The following is a 27,738-nucleotide window of genomic DNA, read 5'->3' as shown; positions in this document are numbered from 1 at the left end:
AAGGCAAGTCAAGGTAGGATATGGACCCATGGTATTGGGAAAGAACTCAGCTCTGTTAGCAAAAGTGACCCCAATGGGGCATGTGGGTGGCTCAGTCGGTTAAGTGGCCGACTCTTGAATTTCAGCTCAGGTCATGATCTCACAACTCGTGAGTTCGAGCCCCACATCGGCCTCTGTGCTCGCAGTGCAGAGCCTGCTTGGGATTCTCTCTCCTCCTCTCTCTGCCCCTCCCCTGCTCTCTCTCTGTCTCAAAAATAAAAATGTTAAACATTTTTAAAAAGAAAGAAAGGAAGGAAGAAGAAAGAAGAAAGAAAAAGAAAAAGAAAGAAAAGAAAAAAGAAAAAAAAACCCCAATGGGCACCTAGGTGGCTCAGTCAGTTAAGTGTCTGATTCTTGATTTCGTCCCAGGCCATGATCTCACTGTTTGTGAGTTTGAGCCCCTCCTCTGGCTCTGTGTTGACAGTGTGGAGCCTGCTTGGGATTCTCGTTCTCTCCCTCTCCCTCTCTCTCTGCCCCTCATGCTCACTCTCTTTCAAAAGTAAACAAACTTGAAAAGAGTCCCTCCCTTTCCTGCTTGCATCCTCTCTCTCTTTCTCTAAAAAGAAAAAGTGTCCCCCCCTCCCCCCAACTGCCTTCACTGTCATTAGTTCATTTTCTGCTGCTCATATTCTGGAGTTTATGCTGCTGCATCCAATGCAGAGCAAGAGAATGTGGGAGAGAGGCACAAAGAGAAGGTAGCAAGAGAGAGGCTGTGCTGCTGACTGAAGGCCTTCTTTGGACTGAAAGGTGTGATGTCATTTCAGTGAACGCTGACCCAGCCCGTCTGAACGTGCACTTCAGACAGCGATCAGCGGAACATACGATAAAGCGTTTTATACCGCGGTGCACAGAACTTCAGTGTTTAATCATTGTTTCACACGCTGTGTGGCCATTTTGTTCTGGATAACTTTATTGTAAGCTGTATAATCTTGCTTTAGGGCTTACGTGACAGGAAGTTACATACTTGTAAATACCTACTCTGCATTATCTCGTGTGGTTTGGGAAACTCGAGTTCGTGACATGTTAATTGCACTTAAAAATTAAATACGCAGTGAAAGAAAGACACATTTACAAAGCTGTCATTCGAAAGGATTTTTGCACTTGGATTTGCCTTGCTTGATTACAAAACTCCAAAACCAGCTTCCCACCGAGGGTTTACAACAGGGGTTTCCTCCTTCCCTGGGACTGAACTAGTACAAAGGATTAAAGGGTTTAAACAAACGTGGATATCACTGAGAAAAGCACAAGAGGAGAGTCTCAACGCGGCCGGTGGAGACCAGACACAATACTGCCTGGCTGAGAAGGAGAGCGTACATAACTCCGTGAGTGTCGCCAGCAGTCAGAGGTGCGGACTTCAGATGTCTTTCCCACAGTCCGGGCACAGGATGTCGTCTCTTTCTGTGAGGAAGCCTCGCCCCACCAGGGAGAGGGAGCACTTCTTGCAGTTGAAACAGTCGTTGTGCCACTGTCGCTCCTCAAAGGAGATGTACTTTGTGCCACCCAGTCCTGTGAACAGACAAGAAAGAACACCGGGGGCGGGGGGGGCGGGGGAGGACATTGCTAGTCAGAACACCCCGCACAGCCTTGAGGGGTTCATACACCTAAGCAGGAGCAAGCACATAAACTGGCTCCACATCTGTGTGATCAGTACTATACTTAGGAAGAGCCCACTGTGTGTGTGTGTGTGTGTGTGTGTGTGTGTGTGTTCGTCCCATCGGAAGGAAACTCCAGGAGACAGGTCGCTGATTTCTCTTGTTCCTTCGCTGGGTGCCTCCTGCCCGGAGCTCAAATAGTTTGTGATTTGATGAATGAAGTGCTGAAGGGTGGGGGGAGAAGGGGCATAGGCTAATTTTCTCTGGAATGGCCAGGAAAGGCCTCACAAAAGAAACGGTATGTGGTAGGTGGGTGTGGACGTTTCTTGCGGTGGGAATGTCAGGAGACAAGCTACGGCAGCATGAACTTCGGTGGGAGAGGTGGAAGGTGGGCTGCTAAGGTGGGTGGGGGCACATTATGATGTGTGAGCAGTAAACCATCTGATACTTTAAGCAAGAAAAGTGGTAAGTCAGTTCGGCGCTTGACTCTTGTTTGAGGACTGCTTCTTATCAAATGTTTAAGGTACACTGGCCACCTATTAAAATACGGTCGCTCTGTGCTGTCACTGAGCCACCTGGAATAAAATGGAATGAAATACACAGGGTCAGTCACAGTTGTGATCGAGGGGCACCTGGGTGGCTCGGTCAGTTAAGCATCCGACTCCTGGTTTTTGCTCAGGTCATGATCTCACAGTTCGTGAGTTCAACCCCTCTCTCTCTCCCTCTGCTTCTGCCTCTCTCTTTCTCTCTCTCAAAATAAATAAACTTAAAAAAAAAAGTTTGTGATTGATTCTGGTGAAATCTGGATCATGAATTCCAATTACAAAGAATTCTTTGTAGAAATAGTGGTTCAATCGACCCCAGTAAAAAAGAAAGTAACCACACTGACTGCTCCATTTATAATGGCTTGAAGTCCATTATAATAAAATAGAGAGCATGAGAAGTCTGTAATTCACTCAACAGCTAGTTCCTTTTGTAACTTAATTGGCTAGGTTGGCTTGGGGCATTAGTCCTTTCACCTGGGGGAGACTTATGAGCTAATCCCCCTCAGCTAATTAGACACCAGTTCTGTGCTCCTTCTAATGCCTCTCTAGCCCTGCGGAGGGGGGGGGGTATGCACTAGGAAAGCTTTTTGACTCTTTTCCTGAATACCCCATAGCTTTAAAAGCAGAGGTATACTGGGGGTGCCTGGGTGGCTCAGTCGGCTGAGCGTCCGACTTCGGCTCGGGTCATGATCTCGCAGTTTGTGGGTTCGAGCCCCGCGTCGGGCTCTGTGCTGACGGCTCGGAGCCTGGAGCCTGCTTCGGATTCTGTGTCTCCCTCTCTCTCTCTGCCCCTCCCCTGCTCACGCTCTGTCTCTCCCTCTCAAAAATAAAATAAAAAAATTTAAAAGCAGAGGTATCCTGAATATGCAATGTTACTAAAACGCCGATTGCCTTTACTAATACTAGACCTGTGGTCGCAGAGTGCATGCCCTGGCCCTGCGGCAGAACCAAGCCAGTGATTTAGGCCCAAGGGTCTCAAACTTTGCTGCAGATCTGAATCACCCAGGAAGCTTTTCAAAATCCTACCACCCAGGTCATAGCCCCTACCAATTAAATCACAACCCAGGCAGCAGTAACTGTTTAAGCTTCCCAGGCGTTTCACATATGCACCCATGTTTAAAAACCAGAGGCTCAGGCAACCCTTTAACTTGATTCAGGGGCGGGGGCTGCAGAACAGTTAGAAGGTACTTGTGTTTCTTCTCGGCACTGAGCGAACCGAAGAGGATGAAGAAGGATGTTAGCGTAGGAGCTATGCTGGGTGCTGTTCCAGGTGGATTAGAAACTCCACGGTTGCCTTGAAATGCCAATCAATGGGGCAGGTCACAGAAATGAGAGCCCAAAGCAGCCCAAGGAGGACGAATCCTTCTAAAGGCAAGAGGTACATACGTCAACTCTCATTATTTGAGGTTTGCGGCCAATGGCACCACGGCTCCGGCCTGAAGGAAGCTCATCTAACACGTGTTATTTTCTCCATATGAGAGCCTTCCCGCACTCAGGAACACAGACAGCACATCTGCATTGCCCCCTGGGGGTCATTTTAAGCAGCGAAATTGCCAACAAAAAGCACCAAAATGCTAACGACATGGCACCTAACGGGTCACGACATGGCACTAAACAGGTCATGATTATAGTATGCTAGTCGAAACAAGGCAGAGCGTCAACCTCGTTCTGCCTCCATTGGGGGTGCACGTGTCAGACAAGTCAAAGTTTTCACCACTCTGGGTGCCTGGGAATGGCCATGAAAGCAACGTGGTGTTGATTTTGGACTTTCAAACAAAGGTCAGTGAATTTGCAGATACGGACTCAGAGTAACGAGGACTGTGTGCATGTGTGGATTTAGCATCGCTGCACATAGGATGTGCAGTGATTTATTTGCAAAAATCATTTAGATTTTGCTGACGAGAAAAAGTGCTGAGTAAGGATCTATTAAAAACCGAATCTAGGGGCGCCTGGGTGGCGCAGTCGGTTAAGCGTCCGACTTCAGCCAGGTCACGATCTCGCGGTCCGTGAGTTCGAGCCCTGCGTCGGGCTCTGGGCTGATGGCTCAGAGCCTGGAGCCTGTTTCCGATTCTGTGTGTCCCTCTCTCTCTGCCCCTCCCCCGTTCATGCTCTGTCTCTCTCTGTCCCAAAAATAAATAAAAAACGTTGAAAAAAAATTAAAAAAAAAAACAAAAAAACCGAATCTAAATGCACAATGTCCTGCAAATGGGGATTCGGCTAAAAGTACATTTCAGCTGCAACTTCAAAGTTCCTCTGTAGGTTCCAGAACATTACTCTCTGCACTTCAGAGAAGCCACGCTCCTCACTGTTTTCCTAATGGTGTTTCCGTTTTTCAGTGCTACCAGGGGAATAACGACACATATCTGATACTTTCTATTTCAAAGCGCTTTTAGCTAGATTATATTGCTTCATGAAGCCTAATTTTATTGTTTTAAAATTTTTGTTAGCATTTATTTATTTTTAAGAGACAGAGACAGAGCATGAGCAGGGTTGGGGCAGAGAGAGAGGGAGGCACAGAATCTGAAGCAGGCTCCAGGCTCTGAGCTGTCAGCACAGAGCCCGATGTGGGGCTGGAACTCACGAACCGTGAGATCATGACCTGAGCTGAAGTCGGATGCCCAACCAACTGAGCCACCCAGGGGCCCCATATGAAGCCTAATTTTATAAACATTTACTTCCACAGATGTTACTGTAAAAACAGTATTCAAGATTAATCTGTTGGATTAATCAAAAGACTGCTTTTCTTCTCTCTAAATGATTCTAAGGGGGCAATCTGGTATATATGGCTGGAATCGAATTAACAGAAAAATTTAAATGTTGGACTTCTTTTCTTTACATTTTAATTTCATATGGAAATACGAGCTCTGGATTACGCATCAAGGATTATTTTAGTGACCTGGGGCTTCCTACATCGGGTGAGCTGGCTGAGTTAGATGCACTGAGTTCTAGGGCCGCTTGGGTGGCTCAGTCAGTTAAGCGTCCCACTCTTGGCTTCGGCTCAGGTCATGATCTTGCAGTTTCGTAAGTTCGAGCCCCGTGTCAGGCTCTGCGCTGGCAGTGTGGGATTCGCTCTCTAGCCCTCTCTCTCTGCCCCTTCCCCACTCAGGTTCTCTCTCTCTCAAATAAATAAACGTAAAAAGAAAAAAAAAAAAGGTGCATTTAGATGCACTCAGTTCCAGACCCCAGGAAAAAGAAAGTCACGGACAAGCACACAGGAGTTGTGAAATCTGTCTGTGTGATTACACTGCAAAGCTACACAGGGACGCCATTTGGCCACGCAGCTATATTTACATTACGCGTGTCTGCCATCTGCCACCGACAGGGATCAGCCCGTCACCCGAACGTAGCAGAGCTGGGAATCCCAGGTCACGGAACTTTTCCTCCGTCAGTCTGGAATTTTCACGGTTCCCTCCGGCCCAGTCACTGATTCGTGTGGTGATGCGTGGTGAACATTTACAGGACTTGAGTCTGACCAGCCATCTGTCCTCCACGCCCCACTTCCCGGCACGTCTAACCGTTTAGTACAATGCCAGTCTACAGCCAGCCAGACTTTGGGCTCCTGCTCTGCGGGAGCCTTTGAGGGCTAAGGGAGAACCGCCTCGAACACTGCCCTCTGCCCTCGTGAAGCTATGCCCTGGTGGTAGACAAGTCCCTCGAAGATGCCAGGGAGCACCTTTAGAAACACAGAGGAGCGGCTCGCCTGCAAATGCCAGTTTCGTTGTGCCTCTCCGGGTGCCATAGACTCACAGACTGCTATGTGGAGATAACCCAACCAAAAGCAGAAATAACAAACCTCTTGAGAACAGGCCGTATGGGTTTCAGTGATCAGGTGAGCTAGAGGGGCAGCGTCCCCTGCCCAAGTGGCCCCAGTGTAACGAGGACAGGAAAGCAAGAGAGGCAGAAAGTGTCGGCCTGTTCAGAACCTCAGCGAGGCCCGGAGTCTTGGTAGGTAAACATATTCGGGGGCCAAAGTCCGGTATCTTGTCCATCCCTGGGGTGGCTGAGTGAGGGAGAGCAGGTGGCCGTGCGTGAGTGGGGGCCTGGGGGACACTCACCGCTGATCGGGTTGGTGCAGCCGGCGCACTTCTTGGCATACAAGTCACAGAAGCAGCTCAGGCAGTAGGCGAACTCGTCCCGGGACGTGAAGCGCTGCCCCGACAGCGGCTTCTTGCAGGCCGTGCACACAAAGCATTCCCGGTGCCAGGGCTGCTCCCGGTACGTGACGCCTCCCGTGGTGATAGGCTGCAGGAGGAAGGAGGCAGAGGCTCAGGTTCCCGAGGCCGCACAGCCTCCGGGGGATGCGACGTCCCCATCCAGAGCACGGCCGGTGTTGGCTAAAGGTCACCCAGAAACGGCTCCCCTGACTTGACAGTCGCTCTGGACTCCCCTTCTGTATACTCTCAGTGCAGTGCTGCGGATCCCAGCCGTGACCTCAGCCCCTCGGGATGCTGGGGCATCTGAAGGTACAGGTGCCACAAGGCAGCTCCGCGTGGCCGCTGTGCAAGGGGCCGTGCTGGGAAGGGGTGCGGCCAGGGGCGGTCTCAAGGAGACTCAGATGTGAACGCTCACCCCTCCCCTCACCAGCCCTGTGCCCGCGGGCAGGTCATGTGCGAAGCTCCCCGCGCCTCCCTCTGGGTGCTAAACTTGCAAACACCACTTACAATGCGGTTCCTAGTGGTGGAAGACGGGAGAGGCCTGGACACCGTGGGCCCGGTGCCCACCGAGGCTGCAGTCAGGGGCGGCCCCTTGGACAGAGCGGGGGGACAATGCGCCAGGGCCTGCCTTCTCACGCCGTCCCGCCACTTAGAATGCAGTGAGAAGCCACATGTGATAGAACTGGTCATCAACACCTCAATTTTACTCAGTGTTTTTCTTTTCATGTTGTTGCTTTTCGTATTTATTTCAACAGTGGACGAGGGACGGGCGGGTCTCAGCTCCACAGAACCATGGAGAATGGAGTGGAGACACCTGCCCTTGGCAGGTTCATGCATCTTGTTTCCGTAACGCGGCCCCATCATCCACTGCCGCCTCTCGTCCTTACAGTCAGGACAGTCTTGTCCTCGAGCAGCGGGTTTGAACTGCACGGGTCCATGTCTACTTGGATCTCTTTCGATAAACACGGTATGGTACTATCAATGTATTTTCCCTTAGAATTTTCTGAATAACATGGTCTTTGCTCTAGCTTACTTTCTTGTAATAACATAGTATACGGTCCATATAACATACAACATATGTGTTAATCGAGGATTTAGGTCATCAGTAAGGCTTCTGGTCAACCTCAGGCTATTAGTAGGTAAGTTTTGGGGGAGTCAAAAGTTTTATGTGGATTTTCAACTTGCACAGGGGGGTTGGTACCCCTAATCCCCGTGTTGTTCAAGGCTCAACTGTATAAAGACCTTGAAATAACACAGATATCATTTTCATTTTACAGATGAACAAAACGGAGACCTGGAGAAATTAAGCCACTTGCCTGAGAATTCGTAGCTAGTTAAAGACAAAGCAGGTGCCAGTGTTTAGGACTCCCTTTATCATATCTTTTCATTAAACTATAAAGCATTACTGATCTTCCTATAAATGTCACCGCTGGGGGGCACCTGGGTGGCTCAGTCAGTTAAGAGTCTGACTTTGGCTCAGGTCATGATCTCACGGTTTGTGGATTTGAGCCCCACATAGGGCTCTGTGCTGACAGCTCAGAGCCTGGAGCCTACTTTGGATTCTGTGTCTCCCTCTCTCTCTGTCCCTCTCCCACTCGCGCTCTGTCTCTCTCTCTCAAAAATAAATAAACATTAAAAAAAAAATTTTTTTTTAAATTTCATTGTTGGAACAGGACTGTTGCAAGGCATCTATGTGAATGCAGAAGGCATGTGTGTATGTAAGAGGTTTGCTCAGGATGAAACACACATCCTTCTCCTCTCTGCGCCTGGACTCCAGGTCCCATGCCCCCACCCCACATCCCCACGCGGCTAGCTCTGACATGCTCAGCACAGGGTCACTCTCTCAGAGCGCCCCTCCCTCAAAACCAACCTGGCTCCCACCCCTCAGGCTAGCTCACGTCCTCCCAGTACACACTCTGTTAAACTCTGTTCTCCTTCAAAGCCCACTTGGCAGGAAGTACTCGAATATGTGCCGCTGGACTGCATCTCCCCCCCACCGGGCCCTGGTAGCCTTGGGTGCCTACTTCACAAGAGTGATGGATGTTTCTGGCATGAATGCTGTCATGTGTCCTGATGAACACACACAGGGCCGTGCTGCCCAGAGGATGTGTTACCATCACTTCCGCAATGAAACGTGGCGATGAAGGTTGGGAGGAAAAGAGGGGAAGAAAAGCAAATCACATGAACTTTCCTTCGCTCTTGGTGGGAAAGAGCAAACCTAACAAAAAAGGGAGAGAGCGGAGAAGCAGCTTCCTGAAATAAACACGGGAATGAGAGTTCCAGCTAAGGAGGAAGGAATAAACAGTAGATAAATAGTATAACCAGAAGAGCGGAAATCGGGAGACGTGGAATTTAAAGTGGTAATAAAAAAAAAAAAAAAAAAAACCAAACCAGGACAGAAATAAGACCTTAGGAAATGAGAAAGAAAGGCTGAAAGGGAGTTAGAAATACGGCACCCTTTGAAAAGTGCCACAGGCGGAGACCAGGCTGGGCCCCCAAAGGCCCAACAGCAGAGTTGGTAAAGGGGCCGGAGCCAAAGAGGGTCTGCAAGCGCTCGGGGCACAACTTTCCTCTGTTTCTCACATCCCTCCCTCCCTCCCTCCCTCCCTCCCTCCCTCCCACTAGGGTTATTAGCAGCTGGTTTCTTGTCTCCTGGTGGAAAGCAAGCATATCAGGAGAGCTCTGGGACAGTAAGTTTTCCTCCCCTTTAACATGAAGCCATAAACGGGGGCAAATCTTGGACAATGCTGTCGGAGGGAGGCGACCAGGATTTTTCTCTCAGGTCACAGGGGCACTCATGTCCTTGAAAGAAGGACCGGGACGGGGGTCCGTCCAGCAGGTAAAATGCACATGCGCTCGTGAGGATTTTGCAAGACTCTTGTGCCATTCCAGTCTTACAGGTGTCTGTCTGTCCGGGGAGGGAGGACTCCCAGCCAGGGGCCGTGGGGGCAGACCGAATGGAGCGCGCAAGGTCCGAGGGAGCATGACAGATACCTTTTTACACTGAACACACTGCAAGGCATACTGTTTCTCGTAGCAGGGCACACAGAAGTTCTGGTTGTCCTTAGGGATGAAGCTCTTGGTGCCAATTGGCTGCTGGCAGCGATGGCAGATGAAGCAGGTCTCGTGCCAGCTGCTGTCCTTGTACTCCATCTTGCGGGTACCTGTCATGAGAGTCCAGAAGAAGCAGCAAAGAGCAGAGTTGACAATACAACCGGCTCGGGGCCCCTACGATCTGCATTGAGAACCTGCCACCATCTGGCTTTGGGGCTGTAGGAAGTCACTTCAGCTCTCAGAGGCTCGCCTCTTAAGTGGGAATGTTTTGGAGAGGGCGGGGACTTTGTCTTTTGGTTCACTGCCATACACCCCACTTCTAGAACAGTCTCTGTGCATACTTGGGATTTATTTGTCCAGCAGGGTGGTTATGAACATTAACTGGAGCAAGTATTTGTCTCTGTCTCTCAGCACTGCATAACAGAAAGAGAAATCTGGCATAGCTCAGACCAATCCTGGATGGAGTGAGATTCCCAGAGCCCGGGGGCCCGTGAACGAACACCCTTCGGCTCTCCAACGGGATGGAAATTGGTGGGGTGTAAATGAACCTAGAGTCTCAAGCCTGATTCAGTGAGGAGCCTCCACGTCGCTCACTTTATGTGATCTGCTGTGTAAATAAACCAAGCTGTGATGTGTCGTAGCGGTTTTATGCACTGCACTGAGCATTATCATTAAAAGCCAAACGTGACACTCATACGTTCCATTTCGCGATTTTCTGATCTTATCTTGTGACATCCCATTTCCTTTCGAATGGCTGTTATCATTTGATAGGTTTACGTGATTTCTTCGAGTAGATTAAGAAGTCTAGAGAACGGAAATGCTGTTTGGTTCACCCCCCGCCCCCCACTCCACACACACCACCAAGCTGGATTCATAGCCAATGTTTGGTATTTGTTGACTGATGTTTCCCCGTACTTTTCCCAGAAAATAAAAGGGCGTGTGTTTACAGAAAGAGATGATTCAAGACAGATTGTATGCAAGAGCCCTTTGCATGCAGCAGAAGGTAAGTTTTGGGGGGACAGGAGGGTAGGGGGTGAAAAACAAGAAAAGGGCTCCAAATCTCGGAGCTAGTGCCCGGGGCCAGTGCACCACCTAGGGCCTGCGCGCACAGTCTCAGCCACCCCCATTTAACAATTGAAGGTTTATGGGAGCACAGCCACACCCATTCATTTATTTCAATTGTCTACGGCTGCTTCATCCTACAATGGCAGAAAGGAGCTGTGACAAAGTGTGGGCTTCAAGGCCCCAAGTATTTGATTCATTCTGGTAACCTGTTGGCCAACCCATGGGCTCACTGAAAGTTTGCAGTTGTAGAAGGAAGGGCGCATAAGTTGGACTTCAACGTGGGATCAGAGCATGGCGGGGGCGGGGGGTGGTTAGGCTGGGAGCAGGACTGCCAGCTTTGAACCAGGATGGCCTCATGCTGGCATCAGGCAGGCAGCATAACTCGGGCATCTAGAAACTTGCCTTTAGCCTAAGTCCAAAGATAATATGGGCGAGATGACAGGCTAAGGGTTTGTGTTTTGGTTGCTTCCAAGGTTGACAAAGAGATGTCCGTATCTCCAGGAATTAGGATACATGCAGAAAACCGTTGCAAGATTATTTTATTAGATGTCATTTTTGGGTCACTGTCTCAGCTTCCTGTACTTCCCAGACAAGACATTTGGGCACTAACTCCCACAGAGTATATAAAATATTCAGGGTAAGTATAGGCGCTGGAAGGTGGGGATGTGTGTGAGGGAATTCATGGAGGGGTACATAATGATCTTCAAAGCTATGGAATCCAATCACAGGGTGATGAACCCTGAAACAAGGAAAATTACATTCAGTGACTGAATTTCAGGTAAAAATAGAAGAATTATGATATAAATCTGGAATGATTTTCCTTGTCTCCAGGGGCTTATTTTTCCACATATATTTTTGCCACTTGCTCTTTTTTTAAATGTTTTTTAAAAATGTTTTTAAGTTTTGAGAGAAAGAGAGAGCGAGCGTGTGTGTAAGCTGGAGAGGAGCAGAGTGCTGTCAGCACAGAGCCCAATAGGGGGCTCAAGCCCACGAACTGAGAGACCATGACCTGAGCCAAAGCTGGACACTCAGCCGACTGACCCACTCAGGTGCCCCTGCCACTTGCTCCTTTAATCTCTGACCTTCCCTCTGGTTAAACAGCTAAAATACCAAAGGATTTTTATCAATGAATACTTGGCAGTCAGATGATCACTAAAGACCACAAGCAAGACCGTGTAAGTGCATTCTCGGAGTGTTCCAGAATAACCGTCTTATATCAACACTGGCCTCAGGGAATTGTCTTGTCTCTAGGCGGGAAGCTGGTGGGCACTCGAGGCCCAATTGGGACGGTGGATGCGCATCCGAGAGGTACCAATTATTTACTGCAGTCACACATGCATAGCTTGTTCTACAACATGGCCAGCAGGTGGCAGCAAACTTCCTTCTTTCTAACAATGCCCAGCTTCTCCGGCAGATGCCAAGTACACGGTCTTGGTCTTGACCAAGGGGTGTTTGTTTGTTGTTGTTGTTGTTTTCCTGATTCAAATAAACAAGTGAGGAACCAGAAACGTGGTGAAGGGTTGGCAACAGTTGAGAGGCTGCTCAGAGGATTCTGCAGAATCCTCTGCGAACAGAGGCTCGCTGTGGTTTGTGACAGACTCTAGTTTCCTGACTACTTTGGGAAGTTAACTCTTGTCAGGGTTGCGGCCAGTGGGCGGGTTTGTCAGTTAGCACCCGCCTCTTGTTCTGTGTATCTAAGGTCGTTGCAAAAGCTACGCTGATGATCTGTACTCCTAGTCATCTTGATTTGGTAGCCCTTTAAAAAATGGAACCAAAGCAAGGAAGGTCGTGCTATGATGTAGCGCTTTTCTTCTGTTTCTTTTCCCTTTCCTTTTCTTTTTTCTTTCTTTTCTCTTTCCTTTTCCTTTCTTTTCTTTATCTCCTTTTCCCTCTCCCTCCCCTCCCCTCTTCCCTTACCACTCCCCCCCTCCCCCACCACCTTTCAACCAAGCTTTTTCCAGACACTCTGACATTGGTGCTGAGTCCACTTCCTCTGCCAGAAGTGCCCTTTTCTGACTTCTCCAGGGGTGAAACTCAGCTCATCCTTCAAGAGTACTCACATGCGACATCCCCGGGGCCCCTTTCTGACTCCTCTGCTCTGGGTCCACCACAGCGGGTAGGAGCCAGGCTTCTCTAGTGAAGTCTCCGTGAGGGGCAATGATAAGTGGAAAGTCAAAGCCAGCGAACAGCTAACCAAACCTGTCGGTTTCTAGGTTTTCCCTGAGAACCGATGGTTCGGGGAAGGAGCGCCGAAGTGAGGGGGAAGCTGGGACAGACATACGGTGGTGGCATAAAGCAGTATCTGCGGGGCTGGTTTTGAATTTAAAGTGCAGGCGGGGGCGGGGAGACCAAGGCTCCCCCAGCTCCAAGTGGCCAAGGCCACACAGCTACTGTGCAGCAAAGCAGAGACCCTCAGGCCTGCTAGAGCTTGGACTAAACCTAGTTGATTCGGACATGATCCCAACACGTCTGTTTTGCTCTCCTTCTGGGGAGGCTGTGAGCACCTCCGTTCTGTGAAGGTTCATCCTGTGTGTCCTCTGTGACTCTACCTTCTGAATTAACCACGATTGCCAAAGTGGAAGGAAGTCAGTGATCGTCCATACCCGTGACCTCAGGTCAGCTCTGCTGTACGTGGGCTTTGGTTTTCATTCCATGGCCCCCACGTTGGGCCCTTGCCCCACAGCTGCAGCATGGACGCATCTCTGTAAGAGGCCTTGCTCTGGGGGTTTTGCTCCTTGTAAGAGCATGGAGTCAGTTATCTTGGAGATGTATTAGCCAGAGAAATGTAGTAGCCAGGAGAAACCATCTCGTGCCCTCGCCTTTTATTTCTTATCCAATATATCTTCCTAAAATTATACTTCCTGCCCATCAGTCTCCGGCTCAAAACTCTTCAGTATCTCTTCACTGCCACAAACAAAGCAAACCAAAAATAAAAAGAAAACTCTGGGGCATGGCAAGCAGTTTTCTGCTAAAAGAGTCAAGAGTCTGGCTCTAAATGACCTTGGGAACCCTAATTTCCATTACATGTCAGCGGGACTCCAGCTGCTGTGTGAAATACTGTGACTCAGCAGGCCACCCTGGGCTTTAAAACTTACAGGCACCTGCGTGGCTCAGTCGGTTAAGTGTCTGACTTCAGCTCAGGTCATGATCTCACGGTTCGTGGGTTCGAGCCCCACGTTGGGCTCTGTGCTGACAGCTCAGAGCCTGGAGCCTGTTTCAGATTCTGTCTCTGGCTCTCTCTGCCCCTCCCGTGCTTATGCTCCGTCTTTCTGTCTCTAAAATAAATAAACACTAAAAAAATTTGTAGTTAAATTAACGTCAACCTCCTGATGCAACCAGCCCGAAACTCTCAAGCTCCATTCATTTTGCACGTCTTATCTGGCTTCATGAATACAGCGGGTTTTAAAAATCACTTTGAGGGGCGCCTGGGTGGCGCAGTCGGTTAAGCGTCCGACTTCAGCCAGGTCACGATCTTGCGGTCCGTGAGTTCGAGCCCCGCGTCAGGCTCCGGGCTGATGGCTCGGAGCCTGGAGCCTGTTTCCGATTCTGTGTCTCCCTCTCTCTCTGCCCCTCCCCCGTTCATGCTCTGTCTCTCTCTGTCCCAAAAATAAATAAACATTGAAAAAAAAATTTTTTAAAAAATCACTTTGAAGGGGACTTGGTGCTTTCTTCTATTTATTACGGTCTGGACCTCAACTCCTTCAAAACTGCACCTGAAAGTTTCACATAGTTGACGTCCCTCTAAAAAACCTCAACCAACAAACCAAACCTCAAGTTCTTAAGTGATTGTTGCTGAAATGAATTGAGCTTATAAATACGAACCATAAAACACTTCAGGCATCACAACAGTTGATAAATTATGAAAATTCCCATTGTATTCAACTGTATACTTCAGGGGCGCCTCGGTGGCTCAGTCGGTTAAGTGTCCAACTTCGGCTCAGGTCACGATCTCACGGTTCGTGGGTTCGAAGCCCCGCGTCAGGCTCTGTGCTGACAGCTCAGAGCCTGGAGCCTGCTTTGGATTCTGTGTCTCCTTCTCTCTTTGCCTCTCCCCTCCTTGTGCTCTCTCAGAAAAATATTTTAAAAAATTGTATACTTTGGGGCGCCTGGGTGGCGCAGTCGGTTAAGTGTCCGACTTCAGCCAGGTCACGATCTCGCGGTCCGTGAGTTCGAGCCCCGCGTCAGGCTCTGGGCTGATGGCTCAGAGCCTGGAGCCTGTTTCCGATTCTGTGTCTCCCTCTCTCTCTGCCCCTCCCCCGTTCATGCTCTGTTTCTCTCTGTCCCAAAAATAAATAAAAAACGTTGAAAAAAAAATTAAAAAAAAAAAATTGTATACTTCAATTTAGTCTTTTGTGTTTTTTAATTAATTAATTATTTATTTATTACTATTATTTTAATGTTTATTTATTTTCAAGAGAGACAGAAAGCAGAGTGTGAGCGGGGGCGCGGAGGGGCAGAGAGAGGCAGAGAGAGGGAGACACAAATTCCGAAGCTGGCTCCAGGCTCTGAGCTGTCAGCACAGAGCCTGACATGGGGCTCAAACTCACAAACCACGTGTTCACTCAGTTTTTTAAAAACGAAAGACCCATGGGGTGCCTGGGTGGCGCAGTCGGTTAAGCGTCCGACTTCAGCCAGGTCACGATCTCGCGGTCCGGGAGTTCGAGCCCCGCGTCAGGCTCTGGGCTGATGGCTCGGAGCCTGGAGCCTGTTTCCGATTCTGTGTCTCCCTCTCTCTTTGCCCCTCCCCCGTTCATGCTCTGTCTCTCTCTGTCCCAAAAATAAAATATAAACGTTGAAAAAAAATTAAAAAAAAAATGAAAGACCCACAAAACAAAACAGACCAACTTGCCCCAAGAAACTTCCCCCAAGGGACCCAGTCCCACCTCCCCCATCACAGACAAGCCACCTCACTACTCCTCCAGCACCCGACCCAGCTGGGGTCAAGTCTGGGTCTGTTGAAAACGAATGTCTGTGTGTGTAGGACACAAAGTCCAGGAGGACAGGGGGCTCACTGCTTTGTGAGCACCCGGCCCCCGGCCCAGCGCCTGGCGCACAGCGGGGCACCATACCCATTGCTGCAATGGCCAGATTCGGACAAATTCAGCCAGTGGAAGGGCAGAAAAGGGCATGCCTGCTCTGAGGCATGGCGAGGGAGGAGGGCGTGCTCCTGACCTGGCATGATGGTCTCCTTGCATTCCTGGCACTTGGACGAGTACTGGTGGGAGTAGCAGTCCATGCAGAGCAGCTGGTCCTCCTTGGCAGCGAAGGGCTTGTCCACCAGCGAGCTCTTGCACCGCGAGCAGTGGAAACAGGCCTCGTGCCAGTGTCGGTCCTTGTAGGACAAGTCCTGCAGACCCAGAGCATGAGACAGTGAGAGGGCCGGAGCGGCCACGGCTGCTCTGCCTGACCCACAGCACGGGGCAGTCGTGCAAATCCTGGGGGCAGACGGGGGCTGAAGCCTGTGGGCGTTCCTGGATCGTGACCCTGCTGGTGAAATGAGGAAGGCTGGGCTTTCAGAGCAACTATTTAGATGTGTGTGTGTGTGTGTGTGTGTGTAAGAGATGCTTCCCCAAAACAAATGGATTCCCCCTCAGTATTGTCTGTAAGAAAGTGAAACACAAAACATGCGACTCGTCACTGCTTCTCACTGACAACTGGTGAGAGAAACAGAGCGCAGCCCTCAGCTCTGAGGGAGCCCAGCAAAACCAAGTGTGACAGCAGGGTCACTGGGACACCTGGCTGGACAGAGAAGCCTGGATGTAGGGAACTTCAGAAAGACAGCCACGAGGACAGGGCTCTGGTGTCACTTGGTGGGAAGCAGGTTGGGAGAGAGTTCTGGAACAGGTGGCACGGGCTGAGTGTGGACGACTCACGGACAGCAGGGAGGTGGGCACAGGGGGTCGGAGAAGGACTTCTGGAAAGAGACAGAGCATGAGCACAGCTGAGGTGTGAGTGAGAGGGGTCCTTGGCTGGAGGGACAGCCCAGGGCACCAGGCAGGAAGGTTCAAATCCAGGTCGGGACAGGAGGGTCCTTTAATGTCTGCACAGAAGTTAAGATTACCCTGAAGGCAGTGGAGGGGGCATGAGCTGTTTAAACAGGGGCGTGAAAGGCTAAGACGATGTGGGACATGTGGTGGGGGACGTACGGGGGGACAGGAAGGAGACCTCACAGAAGGCACCGCAGAGAATCAGGCCGGCTGAGGCTGTGCACGAGAGTGGGGCACATAGTCGGGAACAGACGGCAGGGGTTACTAAGAAGGCAGAATCCACGCTTTCTAGCAAAGGCTGAAAAGGAGAAATGAATCCAGGAGAGAACATCGTGTGGTCTCTGTGCTGCTCCTGACCTCACCTGAGGAATCCTAAGTAATCTCATACTTTTTTTTTTTTTAAGCTTGTATTCATTTATTTGAGAGAGAAAAAGACAGCATGCGTTGGGGAGGGGCACAGAGAGGGAGAGAGAGAATCCCAAGCAGGTTCTGAGCTGTCAGCACAGAGCCCGACGCGGGGCTCAAACGCATGAAAGCGAGATCACGACCCGAGCCAAAGTCGGATGCTCAACCGACTGAGCCACCCAGACGCTGAAAGAGTTGGGAGGTTTTAAATCATGCTATCATTGTGATAATGCTACAGAATACATGCATTTAACTTTTTTTGTTGTCGTTATGGAAAACAGTGTTGGCATAAAGAATTGAAAGCAGGAACTTGTACACGTGCACGCACATCCAAAGCAGCATTGTCCACAGTCACCCAAAAGGTGGGAGAAACCCGAGTGTCCATCAACAGATCAACGGCTAAGAAGAATGTGGTACATGCATACGATGGAATATTATCCAGCCTCAAAAAGGAAGGAGACTTTGACACAAGCTATCACGTGGAGGAACCCTGAGGATGTTACGCTCAGCGAAATAAGCCAGGCGCGAAAGGGCAAGTCCTGTACGACTCCGCTGAGACGAGGTACCTAGGAGTCAAATGCGCAGAACAGAAATTAGAGCGGCGGCTGCCAGGAGCTGGGGGAGGAGGGACGGGGAGTTAGTGTTTCACGGGGACAGAGTTTCGGTTTCACAGGATGAAGAGTCCCAGAGGCTGGCTGCACAACAACGTGAAGCCTCGTGGCACTTACTGAACTGCATGCTTCAACAGGGCGAAGCTGGCGTATTTTATGCTAGGTGTATTTTACCACAGTTAGAGCGATCGGTTTGGACTATTCCATAGCAGGTGGAAAAGCCTTTTCAGATGTTAGGTAGGTGCCCCCTGTGCAGGCCAGTCACCTCAGAAAGGACTGCCGTCGTGGGAAAGCTGGAAGCGTTTTCCGTGCTCCGTGAATCGCCCACCGCCTGGCTGAGAAGAGAAGCCCCCCGGGGAGGTCTCGAGGGCGGAAGGGAAGCCATCCCAGGCCTGCTTCCCGGAAGGTGGCCCAGTGGGGCTGGGGGCTGCCCTGCCCAGGGCATCCACGGCACACACACAGCGCCTACACAGCTCATTAGTGCAACGAAAAGGAAAGGAAACATGGGTTCAAGGAAACTTGCCTTTGGGGACCGATCTTCAAACACACTGAGGGAGGGACCTCTATGGGCGACACTGCGAGAGCAAAGCCACCAGATGTCACCACGGTCCCCAGACCGCTTAGCAAGTACCCAGATGGGAGGAAAGAGCAGCGGAGTGGTCAACGTGCACGGACAGTCGTGGGAAAAGCTGCTTTAAATGTGCTTGGGGCTCCGAAGCACCGCAGAAGCCCAGTTTTTCTACGGTTAACCTGAAAACACACGTGCAACATGATAGCTATGCGTTGGCAGATGTTAGGCACTAGAAAGTGTTCCTCCACATTTGGGGTACCGTCCACGTGACTTTAGCAGACCTTACGCATCAGTGCAAGACTTTCTGACCTTCCAAAACCCAGCTCCCAACCTTCCACACCTCTGCACCCTGGCCCTTGCCACGCCTTGCCTCACAAGGCCCTGCCCCTCCTCTCCAACTGGGAGAACCCTGTTCCCTATAAAGCCCAGCTCACACGCCACCTGCTCTGAGCTGTCCCGGCCCAAGGCAACACATGCGCCACCCCAGCTAACATGCCTGTGTCGACATCTTCTTCAAACTCCTGCATGGAAACCCTTATCTAAGTCATTAGGCTATCAGGTTTCCCTGTAATTCTCTTTCCTGGGCTCTTGGCTTGTGTTCTCTTTGGAAGTCTGAGTTAAGCTAATAAATTCATGTCACAGCTTCCTCTTGGACTCACTTCTTAAGAAGGCCCACAATACATAGGAAGCGAGGAAAGACTTTATGGCAAGAGGAAGGTAACTGAACACTGCCAGCTTTGCCTTCCGAGGGCACGGTGAGGCTTCTGGCCAAGACAAATTTCTCCTCTCGGTGTGGGGTAGGAGTTTAGGCACAGAAATCCCTGGAGCTGAGAGCTGGGCCAGAAAATACCACCAGAAGTACAAGAGGCTACTATAATGGGCCACACAACCCTGTGCCTGGACCTGAGCTTCATGTCGTGTTCTAAATCCTTCTCTCAAAGCTTTGGTACCTGGAGGCCCTTCTCATTTCTTGCGTTCACAGCTCCAAACAGATGGTGAGTTTTCATTCTTAGGACTGAGCTCGTCCATCTAGCTTAATCCTGCTATGTATCTTAAGTACACCACGTGGTCCCCAAAGGACACCGTTTAGATGCTGGAGGCACAAGGTTAAGAAGTATAGACTCACTGACTGACGTTCAAGAAACTCAAAATGTCCTAGAAATATGCTGGTTTTAAAGTCCTCTAGAGAGAGAATAGGACAAAGAAAGAAAGACTGGAAGAAGGAAAGAATCGTTTACACGTCCCAGGAAAAATACCATGGCTAACCTTGTGCTCACAGAAATGTCATCAATTGCAGTAATGTGTTGATAAACAATGTGAGATTAGGACCCAACACTTCCTTTCAGATTTTATATTTTTCCATCTCAGAAACATGCCCGATATGGGAAGTGCTTCTCGTGTGACGCCGAACGTGCCTTGTTGAGATGCCAGCTGAGCCAGGGGGACGACCAGGTGGCCAAGAGGGGCCCTCGTCCCCTCGGCTGACTGGAGGTGACCCTGGGCAGCAGGGGCTGGCACCACCCCTCCACCACGTTCCACCTGTGCCGGGACTGGTTCAGATGAAGATCTCCCAAAGCCACCGCTCCTCAAATCCACCAGATTTCATGTGGTAAGTGGGTGCTCACAACCCTTCACACTCCGCACTTTGAAAAGGCATTCTATGCTTTGAGACTGTCGGGGCATCCTGTTTCCAACTGGATGTTCCTTCCAATACTTAAGAACAAAAGTCCTGAAGAACGGATGATGGCAGAAAGGACAGCACTCGATCTACATGGCCCTATATCAGGTGTCCCAACCAGGTAACTAAGTTCCCGTGACAGTCGCCAGGCCGGCAGCCCCGTCTTCAGACGTGGAAACAGAGCCCTTGTAGGCGGCATAACTTACCCACGTCTCAGCAAGTCTGGCTCGAGACCCACCCTGGTGGGGGCCGACTCACTGCCAAATGTCCTGTGCCTTTGGTGGCGTGCCTTGCAGGTGCCCCTTTGGTTTTCCAGGGCCCCGTGTTACCCACATGGCTAGCCTCATTCCCGCGTCTAGTGATCCTGCGTAGTGAGTGGATCGGCACTCACTTCCCCTTAGAGACACAGTTTTCTCTTACAGGAGGATGTCTAAACAAATAGACATATTTTCAGTGCCCATTACAAACCCTGTGAACAAATTACATGGAAACTCTAAAAAGATGATTCACTCACTAAGCCCTTAAAAGTCACCTCAACAAATAAAAAATAGTGCCGGGTGGGGGAGTTGGACTGTGAGGACGTGTCTGGAATAGCAGCCTTCCCCATGACGGCCCAGAAAGGTGGGCAGGAGAGGCCTGCGTCCTGCTCCAGGACAGGACAGGTGTTTCCACTGTAATCTCATGCCTCCTACACCAGCCAGGGTCAGGAGCCTTCTAAAAGTGTACCAGAGACATCTAGATCTCACTGGAGGGGTAAGAGCCTCTGTCTCCCCCTTTAGTCCCGACTGCTTTCTATCAAAGGATCCCAGCGATTTTCTGTTCCTTAAGAACTTTCTAGATGTTTGCTGAGAAACTTACAGTTTGGTGGGTGGACTTGGGCCTGATTATCAGTTTGACGTTTCCCACTTAATTACTAGGAAGCTTAAAGTGTGCTCTAGAAACACACCGAGCCAGGCATACGGCCCGGAATTTGTTCGCTGCTTTCTTAAGTGCACGGTACTAGCAGCCATCTCCGAAGTCAGGGGCCCTGCCTACGTTGTCCTTTGTCTCTTGACTTTTTGAAGCCCAGAGCATAAGTGGACCCGTCCAAGACTATCTGTAATCAGGCTAAGACATTTTTTGCTAGTAACCACAGATGTCCAAGAAAAATTTCAGGAACAGGGTCATTTAGAGGATCACGACATTTTATTTGCGTTGCCTGTTCTCAACTATTCCACTGGTCGTGAAGTGAATGGTTTTTACCCTTTGCGAGCACATCTCCTCGGAGTAACTAAGCAGAAATAACAAGTACAACTGAGTAACCACGCCGAAGTGTTTTCACACGTATGTGAGCTGACTATGAAACCTGGCGCTGTGGTCTCATCTATGTCATATAAAAGTCACTCAGTACCCACAAAATGAGCCTAAGTCCCATTGGTGTGCCAATATCTGAAATCTGTACCCCCACGCATGTCCTTCAAAGGAAGTAGGCGGGGCTCGTGGTGCCCCTGCTCTTTTAAGAAAAGAGAATGGTCACCAGGTCTGTCGGCTCAATTGCTCGATCAAGCCTGCCAAGATTTTTGGCTTTACTCCCTCAAATAACAGGAATGTTTTTCCTATCATTGCTTCCTCCACAAAGTCAAGTACATAATTCCTTCTGAAAGTCAAGCAAACCATTCCAAATATTCAGGAGCCCCACACGGCCAAGGCAAACTTCGGGAAAGAATCTCTTTTTCTTCCAAAATGTAGAAAAACCACATGGCTCAACTCCACGTGTAGTAAACCATGAATCTGGGTTGAAAAGTTCAGCGTGATTAACTCCTGGCTTTGCAGCAGTCTTGTTGATTTTGGCCCCATGTGGGGGATTCTTGTTTATTTGCTCATCAAGTATGTGCCGAAGGGTAGCCAGTTGGAAGGGTCTTTCCATTCAATCGTATTGGAAAAAAATGGGAAGCGCCCTTAGTTTCTCCTTTAGCCGCCAGTCAAGGGTGACTAGTCCCAAACATCCAAAACATTTCCTCTAAACTACGGTTGTTCTTTGTCAGAAGAATGGCTGAACCTCTCACCTACTGAAGCCTCTTCCAGGTTACATTTTTATTTTTATTTATTTAAAACAAAAATTTTTTTTAACGTTTACTTATTTTTGAGACAGAGAGAGACAGAGCATGAGTGGGGGAGGGGCAGAGAGAGAGAGAGAGGGAGACACAGAATTCGAAGCAGGCTCCAGGCTCTGAGCTGTCAGCACAGAGCCCGACGCGGGGCTCGAACTCACGGACCGCGCGATCATGACCTGAGCTGAAGTCGGCCGCTCAACCGACCGAGCCACCCAGGCACCCCCCAGGTTACATTTTTATAGGAGAATCATTTTTGTCTTCTGCCTCTCGGTTCTTCCTCAGACCAGACATTTTTAGTGATGTTTCTATAATGGAGATGGAGCAAGAGAGAGAGAGCGAAGCTTCCAAGGGTGGTGTGGAAGAAACGTGTTGCAGAAAGAATAAGGAAGTAGTCAGATAGAGTTTATAAGACCATCAGCTGCTCTTTGGAGTGCTGTGGCTTCGTATCCACAGACCGCAGTAACCCCATGAAACTGGCACCTGTTTCATCGGCGATTCATAAAAGGCAAGACGGGCACAGAGGGGGCAAGTAATCAGCCCAAGCTCACACAGCTAGCGAGCCACAGAGTGAGGACGGGGACAGGGCCGTTTGGTGTCTGAGCTTTGACGCTTGGCCCAGTAAATAGAGGAACAGGGACTAAGAGCCCTCTAAGAACCCACTAGGGACCGTGAGACCTACATCAGTCGACATTAGAGACAGGACGGTGTCTAGCCTTTGGGACTAGCAAGATCAGCCACTTTTCTCTGCTCGCAGCAGCCCCGCCTCTCTGCACGTTCGGAAGTTTACACAGGACTACTGCTGAGTTTGGTTTCTTTCACTCTTGGCAGGCCTTGCCTGTTCTGTAGCCAAAAGATACATGGCTGTGGCCTGGTTTCAGGTGGCCCGGGCTGCCCACTGGGCCCGCTCGGGGCGAAGCCTTCGCTCCATACACGATGGACGTTATTCCCCAACTGTCACCAAATACCCCGCAACAGAAAGTGACGGTGCAGCGCTCTGCTTCCTGCCTTTCCTAGGAATGATGTAATCATGGGAAGAAATGTAAGGAACAGGGGCACCTGGGGGGGGTCTGTTAAGCAGCCGACTCTCGATTTCGGCTCAGGTCACGATCTCGCGGTTCGTGGTTTCGAGCCCCGCGTCAAGCCCCGCACCGGGCTCCGTGCTGATGGTGCGCAGCCTGCTTGGGATTCTCTCTCCCCCTCTCTTTCTGTCCCCCCCGACTCATGCTCACGTGCTCTCTCTTTCTCAAAATAAAGAAATAAAAACTTAAAACAAAAGAAACATATGAAACACAGACTGTGTTAGAACCGTCCAGCTGCAGACACAGCCTAACCTAATGAGGCAGCAGCTACGTATCGATATTCATGACCACGGAGGAGAGTGCCAAATTCCCTAAAGCGTATAAGGGAAGAGAGCAGAATAGAGACACCAAAATGCCATGAATTGTTTTAAAGTCCATGAAGCTGGGAATTCCTTTGGAGCTGCCCCAAGGGACCCCATTTTGTACCAGTTCTGTGACTCTCAGGATGACAGTCACTTAAAGTCTTGTCAAGTGCGTTTTGGCCACCGTTTACCAGGTGAAGATATCAGAGGTCTTAGAGACACGGGTGGACCTCCAGGGGCGTTTCTGGGTGGTCCAGGTTGGACTAAAGATATGCTGAGAAGTACGGGCTAGGGTTCTGGACACTCAATCCCACGCAATCAGCACAAATGACCGGTAACCTCTGTTGAACCTGCTTTCCCATCCACAGTGGGAAAGCTGGTAATTCCTTAGGCGTGAGCTTTTTCCCTGGAGAAAGAAGCGGTACAAATCCTGCTCTTCTCCCACTAGGAAGAAAAGAGCCCCTAACGGTCCAATGAATGTAGTGCTTTATGTGCCCATTTATCTGGGAATCAGCTCCAATTCACTCATGTGCACATGCATTCATCAAATATTTACTGAGCAGCACCGACTGCTTCTGAGTCAGCACGGGACAAACATGAGTAAGAGAGCGCTGCCTTCCAGACAGTGACAGTGCTGGGAGGTGGGGGGGAGGGGGGTGGTTAGATCAGGACACCACCAGCCAGAATGTAAGAGGTGTGCTCAGGACCCTCAGCATAAATGTCCCGGAAACGCACCAACCAGTGCTATGGAATTAGGAGTGGGCACAGACCAGCCAGAGGGAGGAGGCTCGGAGAGGCTTCTTGGAGGGGACAAGCCCATCAGAGGGGGCTCAAGAGACGGAATTTCAATCGGCCCCATGGGTCCGGGCTCCAGCACAAACCACACAGAGAGGCCCGTGGTTTCGGGGGAGCACAGAGGGATCCAGGAGTGTTCGGCGCTGCCCGGGGCAGGGGGAGCAGGGGTACCTTGCAGTCACAGCCGATGGGCTTCCCACACTCCTCGCAAGTGCTGGCGTAGAGAGCCTCAAAGCACCCAATGCAGTAGGGGCTCTCCTCCCTCAGGATGTACTTCTTGCCAAAGAGAGATTCTTCACAGTGGTGGCAGTCAAAGCGCTCCGTCATCATGACGCCCGGCTTTTCAACGACCTATCAGAAAGAGAAAATACAGGTTCCTGTGAGCACACTCCCGATGCCTTCCTGCTGTCATCTTTAGCCAAGGGATGGGATCCCCTCTGGGCAAAGAACTAGAACTCACCCTTTCAAAGGTTGGAATTTTCAGTAATACTTAAAAAAAAAAAATTAGTTTGGGGGCCGTTTTGTTGCTTGAACGCATTTCACTGCCTTAAAAGTCCCCTCTCTCGTTGACTGTGTCACAAAAAGCTTTGTCAATTTTGGACACAGAGCTCTCATCCGGGCAGGGCTGGGTCTATGCTTCAAACGTGTGACGCAGCCTCACATCTTCCCTTTCTCCCTGCCCCCAAAATAGAAAGGCCGAGATAGAAACAATATGTTCATTTCTATAAAAAGATTTTCCATGAGCTCCCCTTTATCATGCATAAATTTGAAGAGTAAGAAACCAGTTGCCCAGAGGGAGGGGCCTCAGGAGTTGGTAAACCTGAGAGGCCAAAAGAGCATTACCCTTGACCTTGAAAAGACATTGGGAAGCAAAACCTGCCCTTGCACTAGAGAAACTGCCATACGTCCCTGGGGACGAGTCACTTCTTCCCTATGAAAAGATAACCCTTCCGAGGCCCAGGTAATCCAGACAGCAGGATAAAGGGGAAGGCCGGCTTCCAAGAACAGAGATTATCACACAGTGGGAAATGCAGTGACTGCGGTCAATGGCTTTCCAGGCAACACCTCGCGCCTTTCGGAGAGGAACAAGAATGCATCTCTGTGCCAGTCACTCTGCATTTTTTCCAGGGTGAGCATAGAGTGTGCACAGGCAGAAGGGGACGAGGAGGGGCGGAGGACCGCAGGACGAGCTTCTCAGCTCACCTCATGTGCTGTTCCCCTACAAACATGTTAGAGCTGCCCCCCAAAGCAAGCCACTATGGGTCTACTTGGGACGAGACATGCCTCTGGGGCGTTAACAACACAGACTCGGTCTTCTTCAGTATTTTCTCAAGCGGCAATATGTAATTTGCTCAGTGTGCACAGTTTTACAAATTGTTAAACAGGGAGACTGACGACTGTAACTCTGAGCCGAGTTTCGCGAACTCTAATTACACTGGGATCGATGTCCAGGGCTTTCAAACCATCTTAAGAGTGAAATTCGGGAATAATAGCCTGTGGTGCAAAAAAAATATCGCTGCCTGGTTTATGATCACGGCAAATTTGATAGCGTTTATTAATTTTGTGCTCTTGTATGTCCACGGTCCTGACAACAAAAAGCAAAGAACTAAACCTCCTTCAAGCACCCGTACTTGGTTATTTCTGTGTTTATAGAGCAATGTTTTTCCAAGAGCGTTAAACGTGCAGCTGGACACATGTGGCAGGATTCAGCCTTCTAAACGGCTCTTCCCGGAGTTAAAGAAAACACTGTCTGGATATTCTTGTGATAACATTACAATACGAAGCTCTTGTGCACTTGAATTATTCTTCTGAAACCCAATGTATAAATATCCTTTGTGCTCAGGCCATCTCGGGTTGCGGCAGCTATGTTGGCTGAAGATTCCATGCTTTCCTGTAATTCCTTAGTTATTGGCTCTTGAAAGTGCCAATTGTTTATATCATCATGATTGGGAGCTGTGTTTCCAACATTTATATTTTTCCAATAAACATCGCCGTGTACCTGCGGAACCGGAGGCGGCCTGCCTATTCTTCTCACAAAAATGTAAGAGTAAGGATTTGAGGGCTTGAAATAAGAATAATGAAAGGAGACAGAACGATAAACTGTACAATTTTAAAAGGTGGAAACACATCTCGAGAGGATCTACAACAACGGCCTCATTTTACGGATGGAGGAAACCAGGGCCCAGGAATATTAATGAGAAAAGAGGATTCACGTGAGCTTTCCCCAAAAGTTAGAAAGTTAGAGAAAAGCCAACTAAGTTAGAAAACAGCAAAAGTGGTTCCACGTGGGTTCGGACAAAGCACAGATGGTGTGAGGGAAAGGATGCAGACAGCACCAGCCGCTTCTCCAGAGACCTTTCCTATGTTCTCGAGCCAGTGAAGGGGGTGAATTTCCTTCAAGGTAATGATCATGATGCTGTTCAGGTACCTGCCACATGTGCTTTCTACCTCCTCCAGTTCCACGGGCCTGGGACAGAAATCATCTATGGGAGTAAACTCTAAGAACTGGTAGGGCTCCCCATCTGCTCAAAGTATGAGGGAGGCTCTCCAGAGACAGATGTCATTGGCACTAACACCTACTCCCAGCAGGACTAGAGTAGTAGCGACCACCTGCTCAGAGGGTCCAAATGGGATTCTCATGATGGTGGATCTCTCTCCCACCTTGTTCCTTATCTTCCCTCAGAAGTCACTGCAATTTTAAGGATCAGGAGAGCACTTCTGTCAAACCAATGGGTTTAGGTGTAAAATGAGCACCCATCACTGTTGAGGAGCAGAGAAAGGTACACTTGATCTGAGATGGTCCTCTTGAGGGTTCCCAGAGAATTATGTGAAGCACAGACCCTGAGAGTCAAAGTAAGTTGCTCATAAGCTAATGAGAAAACAGAGAGCTTCCTGCTTTTTTTATTTTATTATTATCTTTTTAAATTTTGGATACGGAAAGAGAGAGAGAGAAAGCAAGTGGGGGAGAGGGGCAGAGAGAGAGAGAGAGAGAGAATCTCATGCAAGCTTCACATTCAGTGCAGAGCCTGACATGGGTCTTGATCCCATGACCTTGGGATCATGACGAAATCAAGAGTCAGATGCTCAACCAACTGAGCCACCCAGGCGCCCCCAAAGAGCTTCTCTTCTATCACAGAGTATTTAATACCAATTTTCCCTTAATTAACTGCTACCAAATAGAATATTCTTTTTCCTTTCCTTTCCTTTCCTCTCCTCTCCTTTCCATCCTTCCTTTCTATGGCGTGGACGAGTGGGAGAGGGGCAGAGAGCGAGGGAGAGAGAATCCCATGCAGACTCCGTGTTGTCAGAGCAGAGCCTGATTCGGGGCTCAAACTGACAAACAGTGAGCCGATATCAAGAATCAGATGCTCAACTGACTGAGCCACTCAGGTGCCCCGTACAACATTCTTTTTTAAAAAGTGTGTATTTAAAGTTACACTATCAATCTTAAGCTTCTTTTTAATGAAAAAAAAAAAAAACATATATCTATCGTCCTGCATTAGAAGATTCCCGTAACTTTGTATTTTTAAATCTATAGAACACCTGATTATTCATTCCAGAGGCGTCAGTGGAGCTGGAACTGTGTGTCAGAGGTTGTGGAAAGTGCTGGAGATACAAAGATGAATACGATACAGGCCCTCCCTGAAAGAACGCGTAGTCTAGTGTGGAAAACAGATACACAGGTGATCCCTGAAAAATGCGGGGGTTGGGGCACCAACCCCTGAGCAGTCAAAAATCCACGTGTAACTTTTGATGTCCCCCCAAACC

At 49.6% G+C, this 27,738-nt stretch overlaps 1 protein-coding gene across 3 annotated transcripts in view; it reads right to left on the bottom strand.

Moving 5' to 3' along the window:
- Positions 1–928: 928 nt before the first annotated feature.
- The window catches only part of FHL2 (four and a half LIM domains 2), a 67,178-nt gene continuing 40,368 nt past the window's right edge, over positions 929–27,738 (bottom strand). For all 3 annotated transcript variants that reach the window (XM_047068710.1, XM_047068707.1, XM_047068708.1), the window contains exons 2-6: positions 24,142–24,321; positions 15,622–15,796; positions 9,325–9,494; positions 6,232–6,418; positions 929–1,545 (exon numbers count right to left, since the gene is read on the bottom strand). In XM_047068710.1, the coding sequence (XP_046924666.1) occupies positions 1,394–1,545; positions 6,232–6,418; positions 9,325–9,494; positions 15,622–15,796; positions 24,142–24,300 (843 nt within the window). In that variant the 5' untranslated portion in view covers positions 24,301–24,321 and the 3' untranslated portion in view covers positions 929–1,393. The remainder of the gene's footprint in view (positions 1,546–6,231; positions 6,419–9,324; positions 9,495–15,621; positions 15,797–24,141; positions 24,322–27,738) is intronic.

This window comes from Lynx rufus, unplaced genomic scaffold (assembly GCF_022079265.1).
Source record: "Lynx rufus isolate CCGP_SWC_20201006 ecotype Redwood Valley unplaced genomic scaffold, mLynRuf1.p SCAF_8, whole genome shotgun sequence".
In the NCBI taxonomy this organism is placed as follows: Eukaryota; Metazoa; Chordata; class Mammalia; order Carnivora; family Felidae; genus Lynx; species Lynx rufus.
Note: the sequence above shows the minus strand (reverse complement) of the source record. Positions and strands in the feature narration are given on the sequence as shown.